Source organism: Muscardinus avellanarius (genome assembly GCF_963383645.1).
Source record: "Muscardinus avellanarius genome assembly, chromosome: 6".
In the NCBI taxonomy this organism is placed as follows: Eukaryota; Metazoa; Chordata; class Mammalia; order Rodentia; family Gliridae; genus Muscardinus; species Muscardinus avellanarius.
The window spans coordinates 67639326-67660832 of NC_137791.1; the positions used below are offsets into that span (position 1 = coordinate 67639326).

A 21507-nucleotide genomic window follows, 5' to 3' on the forward strand; every position below is an offset into this window, starting at 1 on the left:
CAGTCTTAATGTTTTTGCTGCATTATTGACTTTTTGTAAGCATTGATTCTGCAAAGTAACCATCTCTGAGCCAGTGAATATAGAAGTGAGACACATTCCAAGATGTACTCCTCCTCGTAGAGTCATGCTTGAAGAAACAACGTAGGGGAATGTGCTCTTTACGGAACAATCTGAAATGTCATGAAGTACTTTATCAAATTTTTCCCTTTAAAAACGGACCTACATGTAATGCAATTCCAATTTAAAATGGATTGAAGGCATGTGTTCCACCATAAACAGAATGTTAGGCTGATAGGCATTGTTTCTGCTGACTCCCTCAACATTCTTGGAGTGGCACCTGGAAGCAACTCAATCCATTGGTCATGACCTTTGGAATACATAGCAAAATATCATTTGTGTTAAGAATAGAATCATGGCTTTGGGCAGAGTTTTTAGTATCCAGATGGCAACACCAGATGATTATCCAACAGATTGGCTAATGCCTTGGAGGTGTATTTTGTAGAACATCCATGCTGGATTTTCTGTTGAGAGAGTTCAGTTTTATATCCATAGTATCTTACATGGTGCATAATACTCAGTAAGTGCTTGATGATATTTTAACACATGGATATAATCAGGCTCTTTAAATTTTATGGGTGCTCTGAAAATTCAGCTTCCCATCACCAACACAAGACTGACTGCTTCAACTTGGACTTGTTTAATGTGCAGTCAAATTCAAACTCTGGGCTGAGACAACTGATAAATTGAGGAGTTTGCAGAAGAAGAGATTCATTCATTCATTCATTCATTCATTCATTCATTCATTTCTCTTGGTTTTCTAGGCTCTATTCCTATAGCAAATTTACTTCATTAGAAAGTTACTTCACAGTTCTAAATAACTTTAGCTGTATTTAGTGCACAGCTTAGTAAAAAAAAAATAAAAGAACACATGATTTATAGTTAAGCAAAGTTTAATTCACCTTAATTGGTACTACTAATTAATAGTTCTAAGACTTTAATCAGACTAATTAATAGTTCTTTATGCCACTTCCTTTATCTTTTGAGCATCAAGTGCTTAACAGACTACAGAATGTACTTATACTAGAGTAGTTATGCAGTAATAGTGTTTTACCTTTATTTTCCCCTTGCCTTACTGACAGTTGTTATCATACCAGTCATATGAAATATATTTCCGTGTCTTTGATTGTAGAATATTGTCTCTGCTGGCTGTTGTTTGATTCTAGGCTTATATAAAGGATGATTTAATATATTCTTACTGAAGTTAAGTGCTAGAGAAATTTTATCTTTTCTTTGAATTTGTATAATATATTTTGTGGAAATAATCCGATCTTGCCACTCACCATGGCTTTGTTTTTGTTGTTGTCACTGTATTTTTTTTTTACCCTTATGTCCCTCAAAGGCATAATATAAAGTTTTGTGCTCAAGGAAGTAGATATTCACAACTTAAGTCTTCTGGCAAAAAAGTCATATTTCAGCCTTCTTTGACATTTGTTCTGAAAATGGAATGTAATGGTTTTATTGTTCTTATATCCTTTATGGTAAGCTGCACAAACTCTTTGTGGATCCATATATGACATAAATAATAAATGAATGAAAGAATAAAATGGCTTGCTCAAGGTTCCATAGCTATTAAGTTCAGAGCTAATCTAGGCTCCATGTTATTTTTAGCTATATCATTCACAGAAACTAAGAAAGCTTAACCTCTAAAAATTCTTAAACCTCAGTGTTTCCTGCTCGGGAGCTGACTAGTAGTGACATAAGACAGTCATCCCCAAGTGAAAATGAGGAAAGAGTACTGCTTTTGGAATTATTATATTTGAAAAAAGTGCCATCAATACTCTGGCTACCTTTAGGACTTGATAAGTAGTATGGGATTTTTTTTCTCTGCAAAATTCCATGGCCACGGGCTGGAAGCAAAATTGATGATGGGGACTTAATGCATAATGCTTTTTCTTACAGGTCTAGACAAAATGCAATCTCTTCACAGAACAGATTACATTCAGATTTCCTTTCTGTCTACCAAAATGTCAGCAGCGTTAAAATCCTTTTTTAATTTAGCTTTAAAAATTTTTTTTTTTTTGGCAGATGGAGGATAGGGAGGAAATGAGTTTGCTTTGAAGTTTTGCAAAGAAAATACAATTATATCCAGATAGAAATAATTGTTGAGTCATTTATATCTAAACTTCATATGAAATAAAAGAATGCATTTAAAAATAATTTAAGCCAGATACAGTGTAATCCCAGTACCTGGGAGGCTGAAATAAGAGCACAGCAAGTTTGAGGCCAGTTTTAGCAACTTAGCAAGACCCTGTTTCAAAATAGAATTTAAAAAGGCTGGGGGTGTAGTTTGGAAATAAAATTCATGTAGGTTCAATCCCTAGTACTATAAAAATAAATAAATAAATAATTAGAATAAGCTGTTCTAAATTATATTTATTTCAAGCCATTTGATCTCCAAAAGTTACTACTTTGGTGGTTCATATTTTTATAAATATAATTTTTTCTTATAAGTAACAAAACATATTATTTTATTTTCTAAAATGAGACTTTCTATTTTGATGAACATTTTTATAAATATCCATGATGTCTTAGCCAGACTTCTCACTGCTATCATCCAAGTACTGACCATACAACTTAGAGGAAGTATTTATTTGCTCATGGTTTCCATGAAGACTTGGGGGTTCAGTCCATGTAAGGCCGAGGAACACAGGTTTCAGGACATGGCAGCAGTGGGAAGAGGAGGGAGGGAGAGTACAAGGCGTCGCTCGAACATCATGGAGGCTGGAAGTATAAGCGAGAGCAACAAGCAAGAGGAGTCAAAGACACAAGCATGATGGATAAGGCCACATTCCTAAGAACCTAGCTTCTCCAGCCATACACTGCCAGCCCAGGCCACCGCCCAGATAAACCTATTACAGTGGCTTTATCCACTGCCGAGATTACAAGGAAGCCCAGCTTCCAACCTTACTACATTCTTTCCATGAGGGTTGGAGGGGCTTTTTTCCCCCAAACCTGTTACATGTGGGTTTTATAAATCTCCCTAAATGTTTTAGTGTAAACTGAATATAAATAGATAATGGGTAGTTTGATGAGCTAACAGAGAACATTGGTCAGGTACTATATTACACCTATGAGGTAGAAACCATCCCTGAGAGTATGGCACCAGGCCTGGTGCAGAGGCGTTGACAATAAGGAGATTTGTTCATTATTTCTCACTTCAACATCCTTTGTTTACTTATTGGTTTGCATTGCTTTTCATTTTTGCCTTTCCTATTAGCCCCCTTTGAACGGTGACATCGCCTACCTATCTACTAGTCTCTAAAACAGTGGTTCTCAAAATGTGGCACTTTTTGGAAATACAAATTCTTGGTTCTTAGTCTAGTCTCATTGAATCAGAAACTTTGTGGTGAGGCTCAGAAATCTGTTTTATAAGTACCCCCTGCCTTTCTAGCTCGTTCTAATCTATGTTATAATTTCAGAATCCCTGCTTTAAAGTGATTGTGGGCTAATCATGCCTCTCAACATGGACATTTAGTTATTCTCTTCTTGGGGTTAAAATCACCCCAGCTTGCTTGTCCTGTGATCTGAACTCAGGAAATACTAAAGCATAACTGGAGAAAAGTCATTTTCAGCATTGGTAATATTTTTCCATAAATGGCATATTTCACAGGCACATTTTTATAGGGGAAAAATTTATATTTGAACTTTATGGTTATGACAAGGAAGGCACCACAGAAGCCAAAGAATGAAGTACACTGTGTTAAATATGTTCCAAACTTTTTCAACTCAGTTTGGATTTATGAGCTTGGGGCACAGATGGAATCTGGGGGAAGCTCTTCAACACACAACATCAAGGCTTTGGCTATAACATCAGTCCAAGAAAATTTCCACTGCTATTATCTCTAGTCTTACTGCTTATGTAAGACTTTTACCAATTCATTGAAATACTTTGAAGAATGCTTTCTCTTTTACCTAAAGTTTAATTCACAATTAGGTATAAAGAAGACACTTGAAATTGTGTGTGTTTGTGTGTGTGAATTCACAAACTTGGTATAATTATGATTTTCAATCTCATGAAAAATGATACACTCTGAGGTAAAGACTAGTGATCACTAAATAATTTTATTCTAGAAAATGTGCTCTCTTGTTGCAGAATGACTCACTTTCTTTGACCAGCCAAAGAAATATAAGACGTGTCTTCCATCATTGTCTCATTCCAAAATGTTACATGCAACAGATCTTCCACGGCACCTCTAATGAGGGCCACTGGCTTAGCCCAATTTCTGGGACTGGGGAGGAACCCATGGAAAATATGGGTACTTAAAGTTTAAAAAAAAACAACAAAAAGGGACATTGTTTAATTCTCCACTGTATGCCATAAGCCATTAGAAATGGGCTCAGTGATATTCTGTGAGGTTCCTTTTAGCTTTAGAATCCATGTAAGACCATTTATGGATAAATAGTAATCATGGGTAATGGGTACAGAATATTCAGATTTCAAAGACAAAGAATTTTTAGTATAAATGAGAACAAATGAAGTCAATGCTATTTAATTTGAATTTATCTAACTAAAATAATTAAACCTACATGCTAGTTTTTGTCTCAGTTCCTCCTGAGAAAGGGTTTGTAGATATACTCTTTCACCTTTTTGCTATGACTATTGTAGTGGATGATCAGTAATTACCTCCATCTGATTTTCCTGAATCCTCACAGATCTAGTATAACCCTGAGACCAGTATGAGTTTGACTCAAGAACGGTCTCAGTGAAACACTTCAGAAGAGATTATGTGAATCAAATCTAAGTTTACTCTATTTTAAATATTTTTAATATTAAAAACATTCTTTTGATTTTTATTCTGTTTTGCTTCAGGGAATCTTGCAAGAGCTAATACACATTTTTTTTCTGCGTGAACTAGCTCAACTAGATAATTGATGGCTAAATAGTCATAATCATTGAAAGAACAGGCCCCTCTGCATCTATTATCATTCTACGTGCTCACTCCTCTCATGTCTCTGTTGTTACTGTTGGCAGGGATTCGATAAACAAGTGGATGTGTCATATATCGCCAAACATTACAACATGAGCAAAAGCAAAGTGGACAACCAGTTCTACAGTGTGGAAGTGGGGGACTCGACCTTCACGGTTCTTAAACGCTACCAGAATCTAAAGCCTATCGGCTCTGGGGCTCAGGGAATAGTTTGGTAAGTGGAATGAATTCAAACTATACTTTTAAAGGGAACATGCTATGTGCATCTCCTAGACAGACATAAACAAATCCAAATAAGTAAGTGCCATGACTTGGCAGGGAAAATACATTTTGTTGAATAAGAAATAAAGTTATGAGCATTATGTATAATTCATTACCCACTTGCTAATAACTTAGACAACTTGGCTTGTGACATATTTTTCTGGTCATCAGAAAGAAAAAAATCTACTATGCAATACCGTAAAGATATCAAGAGAACCAGAGGTTTCTAGCTGTTGCTAATGCTTTTACATATTTTTATCTGTATGTTTCTCAGGAAGAAACGAAGAAGTTTGTCTCAAGATGACCACAAATAAATCCCCCTATGTATTTAAGAGATATATGTGATATTGCAAATGTTTCTGTGACTTTTAAAGTTCAACGTTTAAAATTAAGTTACTTAATGAAAAAGTAGTATTTTAAAAATATTTGCCTAATGTTTCCAAAATGGGAAAATTTTAGGACCTTACTGGTCATCCTTTTATGATGTTTTTGAGTGACTAATTGAAATTATGACAGATTTAGATCTGATATAGCTATTATAAAACCCTTGCAGCCAGGCATGGTGGCTTACACTTGTAATCCCAGTACTTGGGAGACTGAGACAGGAGGATCACAGGTTTGTGGCCAGCCTCAGCTACTTAGGAGGCCCTCTGCAGCTTAGTGAGACCTTGTTTTAAAGTAAAGAATAAAAAATAAGGCTGGGGGTATAGCTCAAAGCCCCTGGCTTCCATCCCCAGTAACACACACACACACTTAGTATCAATTTACTATCATAAAATTTTCAATATTTTTGAAGGCTCATACTGATAAAATTTATGACATGAATCTTAGATATTTATATTTAGATATATATTTATTTAAAAAGGGCATTTATTATACACACACATATATATATACTTTTTTTTTGGTGGTACTGGGGTTCCTGGAAGCCCTTCTACCTCCGGGCTACACTCCCAGACCCATTTTATATTTTTTAAATTTGGAAACAGGGTCTCTTAAGCCAGTGCGGCTGGCTTTGAACCTGCGCAATCCTCCTGCCTCCACCTCCCAAGCATGGGGATTACAAGCATGTGCCACTATGCCCGGTTTATTCAATATATTTTTATGCAAGTTACTTTTATATTCATTAAAATATATTTTTTAAAACAAAAACTTTTACAGGGTGAGATTGATGAAGACAAAATAAACATTTAAAAGGGTTTTATTTTTAACTCCTTTTATTAATTTAAGATATAAGCAGTGTTGTTGCAGTGATATAATAAATAGTCTCCATTATCTTTCAAACTTTATATTTCATCAACGTGTGGGAGAATTTGGTTCATTTCGACACCTGGCTAAAGTTCAGTGTCAATGCTTAGTTGATGTGTATGCAGAAGGACCTGCTAGTGTACTTGCCAAATTGTAACACAAGGATCTAAACCTTATTTACTGAATACAACAAGGCTATTATTGTAATTTACTTAAAAATTATTTTCCTTGTGTCAAACAGTAGTTGTTTTGCATTTTGAAAGGTGGAACTTTTTAATGTTTTTAACAATCAGTCAAACCTTTTATTTCAAAGATACTAAAATAGGTAAACAAATAAATTATTTTATTTTCAATATTTATTTTTATGGCTCAAGTATAAAGTAAACGAGGAAACCTCTTTTGTGTTTTTTTTGGCTGTACTGCGGATTGAGCCCAGGGGCATTCTGCCTCTGAACTATACCCCTAGCCCTATTTTTATTCTTTATTTTGAAATAAGGTCTCACTAAGTTGCAAAGGGCTCACTAAGTAGCTGAGGCTGGCCGAGAACCTGCAATGCTTCCATCTCAGTCTGCAAAGTACTGGGCTTACAAGGTGCGCCAGCACACCTGCCTGAATTAACCTCTTTTTGACAAAAAATATTTTCATAGCATAGTTGGCAGAATAATAGCTTCCCTAGAGATTCTCAGGCCCTAATCCTAGAATCCTTGATTATGTTATCTGGTTGGCAAAGGGTCTTTGCAGATGTGATTAAGAATAAAGACCTTAAACTGGGGAGACTATTCTGATATATTCAGATGGGAAAATATAATCACAAAATCCTTAGAAGTGGAGAAGTAAGGTACAAGAATGGTCAGGGAGATGAAACTGGAACAGAGGAATTTGAAATATGAGAGAGATTCACCTTGTTGCAGAGGCTTTGGATATGGAGGAAGTGGGACCATGAGCCCATAAATATGGCTGGGAATAGTATCCGGGAATGGCTGTCAGCTGACCATCAGCATGAAAATGGAGAACTTACTCCTACAAAAGCAAAGAATTGAAATTTGCCAATAATCTGAAGGAAAGGAAACAGAGTCTCCATTAGCACCTCCATGAAAGAACTCAACTTGTCAATATCTCGATTTTAGCTCAGCAAAACCCACGTGGTGTTTTTGACCTATAGAACCTCTGAGGTTATAAATTTGTTTTGTTTGAGTAATTAATTTTGAGGTAACTTTTTTTTGTTTGTGAGGCAGTGATACTCAAATAGAGATTCTAACATTAAGATAATCACTATAAAACTCATAAGTTTACTAGGAGAGGGAGAAAACAGAATTATTCTCAGTTATCTTTCCTTGAAAATAATAGACTATTAATATGAGGAAGTTTCTCTGAGTAAGATTCTCCCTGTAGTTGCTCAAATACTTCTGGGGATGATTTCATTTTCCTTCCAACAGAGTCGCCATAGATATGAGGACTGCCAGTGCAAGGAAACGGATGGACTTAATGATCTAAAAAATAAACCCTAAGTAGCATTTTGCTCAAGAAGTCAACAGACTGTCACAGAAAGATTTGAAAATCTTATACTAAGAATTTTGCAGCATGTTTCATTGGACATTTTGGAATCTATTTCTCTTTTTATGGGATAGAAATCATCCTTGGTCTTAGGTGTAGAAACTAAAAAAATATGTCAATAATTAAAATATTCCTGAGTAAAATTTTTAACACAGTTTTAGGACAAAAAAGTTATCTTTATATTTTTAAATCTTTTTTTTCTTTATCTCTTTTTTTCCTAAGAAAGTTTATCTGCAAAATTTTCAGTAAAAAATGAATTCCAAATGTTAGCTTTGGAGTTTCCTGTGATTGTTTGTATCTAGCTGTGGGAGATCAATTCATAATCAAGATAGTAGAGAGCTAGAAGAAGGGATAATGGGATCTTCCAATGGTCACTCTACGCTATGTCGGGACGCTGCAATTAGAGCCCCCTCTTCCCCAACACAGGGAGCGTTCTCCCTTTCTTGCTACTTTTCCTCAACTTAGACTTTGCAATATCTTTTTTGACTTCTCATATTGTGATATACTATTTCTCTTGAAAATCTATTCCTGCATTTCTCTCTCTACCAGAGTACCCTTAATTTAATTTCCTTTTTTAAAATTTCCTTTCTATTGCCTTTATAACAGTGAACTCATCTATATCTTTCATACCAAACACACATCCATTTCCAGACATGCTCCCGGAATCCACAAGTCTTTCCTATGTTCACAACTGACAATTTACGTAGTATCTTACATACCCCATACCATCTTGAGAATAGCGACTGCTTAAAACTGGAAACTGGAAATGACTGAGGTTTCAAGATGACAAACTGAAGTAAATCATTAACTTTGTTCAATTTTCTTTGAGGCAGGAATAAAACATGAAGGACTTAATTCCAAAAGAAATGCCATAAAAAGCAATTGTTTGAGCTAGGATCACAGGCACACACCTGTGATCCCAGTACATATACATGCATGTTTACATATGTAGACATGTGTATTCATGTGTTAAAATTTATAATATTAAAGTTTTTGTAACTAATTTAAGTATTCTAACATAGTATAGGACAAAATCTTTATCCGTGAACTGGTTATATTAATGAACAGAAAAATATATTTATTTCAATTTACCTGTACCTTTCAGTCAATTTCATGATGAGCCTTTTAAAAATATGCTTTTATTAGGAGGCTAAGACAAGAGGATTACTAATTTAAAGCTAGCCTCAACAACTTAGCAAGGCTCTCAGCAACCTAGCAAGACCCAAGGCCCTTTTTTCTTTTTTTTCTTTTTTGGTACCAGGGATTCTACTTCTGAGCTACACCACCAGCCCTATTTTTATTCTTTATTTTGAAACAGAGTCTCACTAAGGGCCTCACTAAGTATTAGCTGAGGCTATCTGCAAACCAAGATCCTCCTGTCGCAGCCTCCCAAATGCTGGAATTACAAGCATGCACCACACCCAGCTTAAGACCCTGTTTTTAAATAAAAAATAAAATGGGGTTGGGGATGTGGCTCAGAGGTAGAATGCACTTGGGTTCAATCCCTAGTACCAAAACAAACAAACAAACAAACAAACAAAACAACAAAAACAATTGTTCTCACATGTGTATCATAAAATTGTGTGTCTGTGGGTAACAACATTTCTGCTTTTTGATTACAAATAATGGCATACTGGTACTTCTGTCACAAAAGCACCAGCCTCCTATCTTGTAATAGAGTCTCATTTCTACTGTTCCAGTTCTTTAATAGGGGGTTATTACAATTCCTTTTGACTGTTTTATTATTTTCTTAACATCAAGGGAAAAGAAAATACCAAAAAGTCTTCAAAGAAAATTGACTATTAATATTTTTTATTTATCCTGGATGATAGAGCAAAACATTTATTATTAAGATCCATTAACTAGAAGCTAATATGGAATTTTTTTAAATCAATGAGAAATTTCTTTCTTTTCTTTCTTTTTTTTTTTTTTTTTGGTGGTACTGGGGGTGGAACCCAGAGGCTTTCTACCTCTGGGCTATACTCTCAGACCTTTTTTTAAAAATATATTTTATTTGGAAACAGGGTCTCACTAAGTTGCTGAGAGCCTCACTAAGTAGCTGAGGCTGGCTTCGAACCCAAGCGCGGAGATTATAAGCGTGCGCCACCACGCCCGGCAAATTTCTTTTTACCTCTGAGAAAAAAATAAAGATTATCTGTTGAAGCAGAAACAATGAGAATTATTCTGCTTCACCATGTGAATTCAGAAGTCCTCTATAGCTTCACAAATGAGGAATTATAATTGGTAAGATGAGTGTTTAACAACATTCCTCAGGAACCAGTTGAACAAATCACTTCAGACCACTTTCCCAGTCATCCAAAGAAAGTTTCATCAGTATTCTTTTCCATGAGCAGCCCTAGAACCCAAAACAAGCTTTTGGAGTATTCAGAAGCAGGAGTCCACTGTCTTCTCTCTCTTCTGTCCTGCTGTTTCTTACTAAGCCAAGAAACGTTTTCTATTTTCTCATTTCTCCCTCCAAAGGTGATTCAAATGGACAGCAAAGTGATGGTAAAAATCAGTAGCTAACTTTTTTTCCAGAAGCCTTGCCAAGTTTAGTGTGCTCTTTATTTGAAAAGGACTGATTGTATAGTTATAAATGAGATGAAGTAGAATCATATTTTTTCCTCCTTCATGGTGCTACACAAAATCAGCTTGACAATGGTCCCAATCCGATTTTGTGAGCTGATGTTTAGCCAAATATTTTTAGCAAAGACATTAGCTTAATGCAGAGAAAAGTATAAAATTATGGTGGCTTATTATTAAAAATCTGTGCCTTGAAAATTAGATATTCATAAATAGAATGATGTAATTTATGTTAAGTAGGTTTTTCTGAAATGCCAGTTAGAGCTAGAGGGTGACATTTAATCAAATTTGAAAATAACTATAGTTAAAAACTATTTTGGAAATAATCCATTGGATTTGTTTTTCTTAAATATGGATCTATTTATATGTATATGTGAAAAAATCATTATATGATCATCATATATTACATGTATGTCCTAATTCAGTGGATTAGTTTAATTGGCTAGTATGTGTTTTAAAATATTATACATATAATATTTTAAGATGTATCTTTTTATTTTTTCACAAAAAAATTGGGGAAAAAAGCAGCTGGTAATGAATTATCCTAGTCTAAAGTAATGAGACCCTATGCAGATAAATTGTCTAAGTCTTAACTTTATGGGCATGTTCAGCAGAACCTTAGGTGTTTACATAATCATATTTGGAAAAGAGCTCATGGCTTATCTCATCACCTTCCTTTGATAAGTGAATGCTGTGGCTCTAGTGATCTGATGGCGGTGTTATAAGCCTCCTTAAGCTGAGGGTATAAAGACTGAACAGTCTAAAATTATGGTAGGTTGGGCTTATGTGTGTGTCCTGCATTGAAGAAGTTTAGGCATTAAAAATATTCAATAAGTAACACTATGACTCATGAAATATTTTTAAAGAATTAAAAAAATTAGACCAGCATCGAAATACTATATTATCTTGGTACATATGTACATGGACATGTGTAATTAAACTTTATGTAATCCCAAATAAGGATGTAAAAAATAAGTGTGATTATACATCTGACATGTAGGAGATTTGAGGGGAGAAATGGTTAGCACATCCCTCAGTATAGAGTCCCTTTAGGGTTATCTGTAGTGTGATGTCAGAATCAAAACTGATCCCCAAATGCCCTTCTGCTAAGAAAGGTGTTTTTGTAGCTTGTTTTTGTCTTAGTGTTTCTGACTGTGGAGCACAGTTTGCACCTTTACCTTACCACTTCCATGCAGTACAAGTAGGTAAAATTATTGTGGGTAGGAAAGAGCACTTGTCCAAACCCCAAACAAACAAAATCTCTGAAATTGTCCATCCAAATGCTCAAATATATTACCACAATAATGGCAAGTTGAATCATATTAGTAGAGAAATCACTGTTCATAGAATCATCTTCAAATGTAAGAGCCTATGTGCTTTGAGAACATATTGTATTGAAAGTCCTCCCTTTTTAATCTGATCATAAAAATAAAGACACTTTTGACTCGCTGATGCTTTTAGCAGCCTTTCCCATCTTGATAAATTTGAGCTACTCCATCTACAAGCAGATTTAATCACCCTTGAACTAATTACATGCATTTACAAAATGGCTAAAAAAGGTTCATGAACATCTGTCAAAATAAACCCGAAAGAGAAGCTTTTGAAACTTAACCACATTAGGGTACACGATAGAAAGATATTTCATTTATTTTTTGCTGCTAAAGATTGGGAGAAAAATTGATCAACTTGTCAGAATTTTGTAAATTATTTGATTATTTAAATATTGTAGACTCAAATGCTGTTGTTTTAAGATACCTTATAGTATCATCTTCAGCCATTAGAGCTACAGACAATTACACTATATTGACAGATAATAGTGCTTCCCATTGTGCTTTATCAGTGAGGGTATCTAATGCTCTGTGTCTGAGAACCTTGGTTTACTCATCTTTAAAACAGAGATAATGTTACATCATAGGATGCCAGAGAGAATGAAACAAATGATATACCCCAAATTGCCTAATTATTCTATAGAGCTAAGAAAGGAAGGCTTTGTTAAGCCTTTCTAACAATGGAAAATTGCAAAAGATCAGCATTTGTAAACTTGAATATGCCTCATTTAAAGCTGTCACTTAATCTTCAGACTAAAATGTGGGATTTAATATGTTTATTAATACTTCATGCACGAACTTGAAAGTTGATCTATCTTTCCCTTTTCAACTTGGGCTTCCATTAACCAATATTATTTGCAAGACATAAGCTTTTAATATTTGTTTTTATAAGCATAGAATTTGGGTGGTAGTGTTTTATGGTTATGAAACTGATGAATGAGAACAGAAATGGGTAAAATCATCCAGCCAGCAGGTTTTCCAAAGCATCTGACTTCCTGAAAAACATAAAGGAGACTAGATCAATGAGCCCCAAATGACTCTTGTGTTGTTTCTGGAAACATCCCTCAAGCTCCTGTGGCACATTTCTCTTCTTAAGAGTTTCTAATGAGCCATTACCCTAAATGAGGCCGCTTTAATCACACATTTCCATTTAGCCCTTGACCAGTGGAAATGATTACCCTCTCATCTGCATCTGGAACATCAGCACAATCTGCATCTCCTGTTTCTCATTCATTTCATAATTTAGATCCTTAATTGCAACAGTGTTGAGAGAAGGAGAATTGAGCTTCATATATTGTCTTTTTACTTTTAAGAGGAGGTGTCTTCTTGGTCCCTCTGCATAGCACAAGCTTCAAGTATCTATTTACCATATTTCTTGATTAATGAGTAAGACCTATAAATATCAATTTTTCCTTCACAGAGAAAATGTAATACTTTATAAAATAATGAGTAGAAGTGTGATGAAGTACATTTACAGGAAAAATATGTGTACATATATTATGTGTAAATATATTTTGTGTATATATATGTGTCTGTGTATATATACTATTTATATTTGTGTGTTAACATAGGGTATTTTTGAATTCAGATGTGTAAGTTATAATTATCAGTGTGATAAGTGAGGCTGTTGGGGTTGGCAAAACCTAATCTTAAAAATTACATTTGGCTTTGAGACATATTATGAACATTTATTTGAATTTTGTCAGTCTTCAGTTAGTTTATATTTGATTTGCATTCCTGTAGTAAAAACTGGCATCAAGATTTTATAGTCTAAAAGCATTTTTTTGGCAGAGGTGAAAAGTAGTCAATTATTCATTAACAGATAATTGGCTTCCCTGTAAGTCATTTATTGGTCTAAATACTAATGTTTCTTTAAAAAAAATAATTAGTAGACATATTATTTTTCTGTTTCTATTTGAGTGCCACAGATGAAATGGTTAAGCGATGATGTTTCTTATGTCTTTTAGGACCTATCTTCTAGGACATCAAACAGACATTTTTTTTCTAAAATAAAACCAGTTTATGGCCCTCAGTCTATTTTTCTGATGCATAAATCCTGACTAATTATTAGAACTAAGGTATATCAATGGATATATTAAAAATAACCTATAACCCAAATAGAGATACCAAAAAGCCTAATTCCACATTAGTCAGTGCATTTTGGAAAAGCCACAATTTCCCACAGAAAGGAGACAGTTTCATCAGTTAAATTGAATTATGCTGAATCACAGATGTAGCCCTCTGATCCTGAGAATCATTCTCTTTACTGCTCTAGGAGACTTGTCCTTTCCATCTATAGGTAAGGTGAATTTTTTGTTTGTTTAAAGAAGAAAGTAAGCATATGTTATAAATATTTCACTAAAGCTATCAATACTTAGAGGAGCTTTTTTATAAGGCTTGAAGGAAAGGGACCAAGTAACGCCTCTGGCCCACTGCAGTTTTGCATTTGTTTATAGATCTGGGCCATCTTGCTAAGCACAGATCTGAATGTGGGAGCTGAGGACAAAGGAAGCCGTCTTTCAGTGTAAAAGATGGAGTGACAGCCCTATCATTCCCTTTGTCTGCTCTCTACTCACAGATTCATACTTTCTCCTGCAATGGGATTTAAATTTATGTAAAATATTTGACCCTGTCAAGTGATTTTTACTTTATGTGTCAAAAGTTATGAAGCCAGAATTGAACTATTGCCTTTTAAGTTTTTGTGTACCATGGGAGAGTTTAAATCACCATCAGAAAAGGGACTTAGCCACTTCATTTGACATGGGGTTTCTTAGCCACTATAGTCTTCCTTATTTGTATTTTTATTGCTAAAATATTTTCTAAGAATTTTGTACAAAAGATTTATTAATAGGTCCACTTATTAAATTCAAGATTTTAAACTCAATCCAGGAAGATCCAACCACAGTATATTTAAAAAAAACATTTTCTTTGGGTTCATTCAGAGCAATAGAGTTGCTGCTGGGGATGTGACATGTGTCCCCCGCATGAGAGTAGGGAGATGAGAGAAGTTGGGGGTACTGAACTCCAGCCATCCCCCACCTTCCCAGCAATAGACCCTGCTGGGAGACCAGCTTCACCCAGAGGTGCTGTCTTTTCTAATTCTCACACCCATGCCTCAAGGGCTAGTGGCTGATGCTGAAAGAATAAACTTCAGATTTCAAGTGACGAGCGAGAGAAACTCAATTTATCAAGTAAAAAATATAAATCGAAAAATAATTAGTGCAAAAAAGATCTAATAGGTCTGGTATGTTAAATGATTCACTGGAGTGCTGGTTTAAGACACTTAAGGAGGTGGAAAGAATTAAGGAGCGGAAGAAAATTAGAAATTAAATTACCATTATCCTTTTTTTATATCTCCTTCCTTCAGTGACCCTTCTCTCCCACTTGTGGCCTCTCCCTGTACCTTCTATGTACATCAGTCTTCCAGGGGCTCCTTTGTTTGGGCCGTCACTCTCTTGCTGGACTGTGTTTTTCTCTTTTCTAACCTTGGAAGCACAAAGATGAATGATTACAGACATTGTCAGATGCTTTCTATTTTCTCATGTCCTTGGTCCTCCGCAGCTCTGCTTTCTAAACCCTCATCCACATCAGCCCAATTGGCTGCTTTCTCTGCTTCTGCGGGAAGGCTGAACCCAGCTGGAAAAAATCATAATTATGCTGATTTTCTCCATTATAGGCTTATGAGCTTCATCCTCAGCTGGGCTATTGTTTAGCTTAGCAACCATTTTACTATCCCATTTCCCATGGTGGCTGTTACAACCTTTTGTAACGTCAGTGCCAGCTCCTAATTTTATTTCACCACTCCCGTTCTTTGCAGAAGGCCTTACCTCCTACTTTCTGACAAAAAACAGATGGCCTCAGGTAAATGAACTCTCAATTCCCCTTCCTCCTAACAGCTCCTCTGCTGTCTTTCCCTGCCTTGGGAGTGAGTTCCTTCATGAGAGGAGCCCCTAGGCTGGCTGCCACCTGTGTTGGCGACTCCATTCCCTCCCTGGGGGCCCTTTTCCATGTCTTCTGTATTCAATTGCCCATAGCATTTTTTTCCCTGACTGTAGAAGACCTCTTGGCAAATTCTCATCTTAAAAAAGAAAAGTTATTTACAATATGTCTGCCCCGAACTACCTCTCTGTCTCTTCCTTCCCTCTCTGTCTCTTCCTTCCTTACCCAACTACTTAATAGAATAGTCTGAATTCAGTGTCTCCAGGTATCCTTTCCTTTCTCATTTCACAAATAGACCCAATTCCGTGACTGTTACCTCTCTTGGGGTAGGATGTTATGAGAAGGCCACTGTTGGACTCCAGTCAGCTAGATTTCTTTTTAACTCCCCCCCATCCGTTTCCTACTTTTAGAAGGGTAAACTATTTAATTCTTGAATTTTGTCTTCCCTTGAACTTCAAGATGATAATTTTAAAACTTTGTCCTTTGCAATTGAGTGGACCTTGCCGGCCCAGCACATTGAGAAGCAGTGTATGTGAGTTTGCCTGTGTATGATCTCAGTTACTTCATGTGAAGACGGGGGCGAGGACTACAGAGTAGTTAGAGTCAGCTGAATTAGTTAATACACTCCCTAGCTATCATTAGTAATAAATACATGTTAGTTACTATTATTGTTAGCTGGCTCATAAGCAGGCCTTATGGGACCTAGTAGAGCACTATCCTTTATAGTTTAGTGTTCAGAAACTCAGTAAAAGAATCCCATCTAAAGTTGTAGAAAGTAACAGTTGAACCAGGAGTCAGAAAAGCAGATGCTGACCCTAAATACTAATTCTGAATGTAAATGAGACATGGAAGAAAATTTCAAGAACCAGGCCAGAGCTGGGTTGAAGGGGAAGGAATTTGGGAACAATGGAAGGAATCTGAGACAAGTGAGTAGCATTGGTTGGTGGCTGAGTGGTAGTGACATGGGTTGAAGCCAGCTGCTTCCCAATTCCTGCTACCTCTATGACCAAGCATTCTGTATCTCCTTTATTAGTCATCTTTACCCTTCAAATATTTGCATTTTTAAAAAATGTTCTTTTTCCTTTGGCTTTTCATCTTTTTTCACAGCCCAATGCCTTGGGTTTCCAACATCTATAAGATTCTGGCTACATGTTACTTCTGAGCTCTTAGTCCCTATATTCATATTTTATTCATTTCTGTGCTTTTATCTCCTTCAAGTTATTTCACAGACCTCAAATGGAACACGCCAAATATAAGTTTTATGATCTTCTACCCAGACTTGCTTCTAGCTATGTGTTTCTTATTTTTGAAATCACTGTTCTTTCTCACCGTGATTAGGAATTAGGAAGTCAGGTACCACCTTACTCTTTCAGGATTGGTCCTAATTGTTTCTATTTTTATCCCTACTGACTATTAGTCTGCTTTTCCTTATACCTCATCTGAACTATCACCTGGATAGGTAACTGATGCCCCCATCTCTTCTTCTCTTGTTCCATCTTTCTCTGCTTACAGAGGACTATTGCCTATGGAATAACACTTGAATATTTTATAATGTCATACTAGTCCCAATGGCATACATTATTCCAAAGTGTGCTGGTCATTTCTATGCATCTGGCATTTTTATTAACACAAATTAATTGGATGTATTAAGAGGAGTCAGTGTGATATTTCCATTCATCCATACATACAACATTCATTTATTGTGTCTAGCCACTCCTCTTTTACCTTAGCACCCTGACAGTGCACACTTCCCAGTCCCTAGTAATCATAATTTTACTTGATCCCATTTTATTTTTAGTTACCATATATGAGAGCGAATATTCAGTATTTGTCTTTGTATTTCTCAGTGTGGTTTATTTTGCTTAAAATAATAATCTCCAGTTCTACTCATTTGGCTTCAAATTTCAGGATATCATTTTTCTTTATGATCGAATAATACTTCATTGTATATGTATGTATATATATATATATTACATTTTCTTATCAATTTATCTGTTGATTGTTATCTAGTCTGATTTCATGTCTTAGCTATTATGAACAGCACTGCAATAAAGATGGACATGCAGATATCTCTTTGATATGATTTCATTTTCTTTGGGTATATACCTAGAAGTGAAATAGCTGGATCATGCAGTGTATCTATTTTTAATTTTGGGGGGGAATCTCCATACTGATTTCCATAGTAACTATACTAATTTATGTTCCTACCAACAATGTACAAGAGTTTCTTCATCCCCTGTGTCTGTTCCAGCATTTATTGTTATTTGTATTCTTGATTGCCATTTTAATTGGAGTGAGATGAAAATCTCAGTCTTGTTTTGATTTGCATTTCCCTAATGGCTAAAGATTTTGAACATTTTTTTTCATATAATTGTTGGCCATTTGCATTTCTTCCTTTGAGAAATGTCTTTCAATTCAGGGAAGAAAAGAACAAAGGCTATTAAAAACAACTAAAGCAAACCAACCAAAGGGCAAAAATAAGTCCTTATATTAAATCTAAATAAACTAAATAATCTAATTAAAATATATATATTGACCTTATAAAACAGACTAGCAGCCTGGCATGATGGCACATACCTGTGATCCCAGTACTCCTGAGACAGGAGGATGCCAGATTTGAAGCCATCCTCAGCAACTTAGGCTCTCAGCAACCTAGTAAAATCCTGTATCCAACTTAAGAAAAAAATAGGCTGAGGTATAGCTCAGAGTTAGAATGTCCCTGGGTTCAATCCTCAGTACCACAAAAATAAACCTTTGAAAGCAAAAATAAATGTAACTATTATTAAACAGCCTACAAAATTCTTAAATACTCTTCATATTCTCATTCTCTCTTCTCTCTTCTCTCTTTCTTTCTTCCTTCTTTTCTTTCTTTCTTGAATGAGATATTTCAGTGTGTGTGTGTGTGTGTGTGTGTGTGGTACTTGGGATGGAACCCAGGGGCATTCTACCTCCGAGCTACATCTCTCTCTCTCTCTCTCTCTCTCTCTCTCTCTCTCTCTCTCTATATATATATATATATATATATATATATATATATATATTTTTTTTTTTTTTTTTTTTTTTTTTTTTTGTGGTGGTGGTACTGGGGATGGAACCCAGGGGCCTTCTACCTCCGGGCTATACTCCCAGACCTATTTTATATTTTATTTGGAAACAGGGTCTCTTAAACCAGCTGAGGCTGGCTTCGAACCTGTGTGATCCTCCTGTCTCAGCCTCCCAAGCATGGGGGATTACGAGCGTGCACCACCACGCCTGGCTTATTCTATATTTTGAAACAGGGTTTCACTGAGTTGCAAAGGGCCTCACTAAGTAGCTGAGGCTGTCTGGGAACTGCCATCCTCCTGTCTTAGCCTCCCAAATGCTGGGATTACAAGCATGCACCACCACGCCCGGCTTGAATAAGATATTTCAAAAGACCATTTTCAAAGTCACATGTTTCTTTCACTTAATCTAATTTTTTGTTGAGATTTACAACTGAATTTTTATTTGTCTTATTGAGCCCTTCATTTGTAAGATATTTTGGTTACTTTTTTCAAAATGTCTATCTCTTCACTAAATTTCTTATTCTTATCTTTCATTGTCTTTGTAATTTTATTGAATTTTTTATCTGTAGTCTCTTGGACTTCATTGAGCTTTTGTATAATCATTCTTTCGAATTCATCATCGGACATTTTATCTTTTTCCATTTTTTTTTTGAGAAACGCTAGAGAGATGATCTTTTAAATGTATCATCTTACGTAGTTTTTTTTTCATATTTTTGTGTTCCTATATGGAAATATGCACATTGTTGGATCAGGTATCTCTACCGTTTTTGTAGAGTGGTTTTCTTAGTAAGTGGGTTTCTCCTGAAGTTATATCTTGATGTTTGTTTGTTATGCAACACTGGCTACATTTCCAGCTGGGCACTGTACTATAATCTCCCTGTAGCTTCTTTGGCTTTGATTAATGAAATTGGGCACAGTGTATTCTCTGCTCGAGTTGAAGAGACCCTCTGTAGGTCAGGCAGGGTGGGGACCCTGGTAATTCAGGCGGTGTGGTATAGACAGCAAAGTATGTGAGCTGCTTATCACGTGGCAACTCCCACAACGGGAATGGTAGCCCTAGTGGGTGGTAGGAACTTCCTCAGGCTCTGCTACAAAGTAGTGGTGAGGAGCCTGAAGCAATTATCTACTAACTAGACAGTGGCTTGAGTCCAGGCACTTCATACAGGTGGGAGAGTGTTGACAGGAACCACAGCACCCCTCTGTGGTGCTCAAATCCAGTCTTGATGGCAAGGTGTGATTAGACAAGGGGTGGAAGATGATGGTGGTGGGAACGCACAGGTGGTCGTAGAGAGATTCCTCTCTGTTGCCAGTGCCTTCCCAGGAGTGAGGTTTTGGCCTTCCACAGCCATGTGCACCCAGAGATGGAGAGATGGGGAACCACCACCAAAACTTTTCTCCCCTCCCCTGTCTTTCAGGTATAGTGTTCACCAGGGAGCAAGTGGAAATGGGATGTGACTGGAGCCGGGTGGTTTCTGTCCAGACCTCCTATGGCCCCGTGCCCTGGGATTAGGGTGATAGCCGGAGCTGTGACATTGCTCAACACTTCCTCAGCATGTCCCTGGGGACGGGGCAGCTGTGGGTCACAGTATTCTTTCCCAATCTTGTTAGTAGCAGGCAACTGTGAGTGTGCAGGAGGAAGAGGGGGAAGAACTGCCCGGGGTAGGGGTATCTGCCTTCAGTCCTCCCTGGAAGGATCTACTAACAGGCCACGTCCCTGGTCTCAGAGGGCAAGCTCTCTGATTTTCTGGTGCCCTCCATTCTCTTCTATTTCACAAAACTCATCCCCTACCATGCAAGGCATCCAGTGTGTCTGGATCAGGCTCAGGCAATGATCATCTCCTTGGGACAGTGATCCTGACTCACTTATCTTTCTGATCGCAAGATATCAGAAGTGCCTGGTGCATAATGGAATCACCTTCAATGTTAAATTGTTTCCCATAAAAATTCTTCAGTAGTAAAATGTGTATACTTGTGCATATAAGTAATGTATGTAATATAGATAATATATACATGTGTACTATGTATTAAATTAATAGTATGACCTTCCAATTTTAAGACTAATGCAACACATAGTAAAATACATAAAAAATTTAGCTTTAGATCTATGAAATAGATGCATGTAAATGTTAATGTAGTAATTAGAACAATTCTAACTTTATCTAATAATTATGCCTTTAGCCAATCTAAAGAATGAGTTAATGATACCACAATTCATTATTCAAGTAATTTGTTTAATACTATACCAATTTAAATTTGATATGATAATATTAAATAGCCCAGATGCATGACAAGTTCTAAAAAATATCATTAAAGAGTATAATCCAGGAACTTCACACAAATTTACTAAAAATAAAATCTTCTACATTGTGGTATCTAAATGTAAGAGAGATAACACTGTCATTATAAATTAATATTTATAGCATCACACAAAATGTATACCACTAGTGTCATAAGGTTGAAAAATCAGATATGAATACCATTGACCCAGCCAAAGTCAGTATGGGGTGAATCTAACAGTGCTGTGATGTGAGGAGCAATATTGCCTTTCAATATTGAAGAGAA

General features: G+C 36.1%; 1 protein-coding gene across 4 annotated transcripts in view; it reads left to right on the plus strand.

The window, feature by feature from the left end:
• Positions 1-21507, plus strand: part of MAPK10 (mitogen-activated protein kinase 10) — a gene marked incomplete at its 5' end in the record, with an annotated part of 141441 nt that overhangs the window by 10552 nt on the left and 109382 nt on the right. For 3 of the 4 annotated variants that reach the window (XM_080696997.1, XM_080696998.1, XM_080696999.1), the window contains one exon: positions 5033-5202. In XM_080696997.1, coding sequence (XP_080553123.1) covers positions 5033-5202 — 170 coding nt within the window. Of the gene's footprint in view, positions 1-5032; positions 5203-21507 lie in introns of those variants that run through there. The other variant, XM_080697000.1, reaches the window with a different exon arrangement.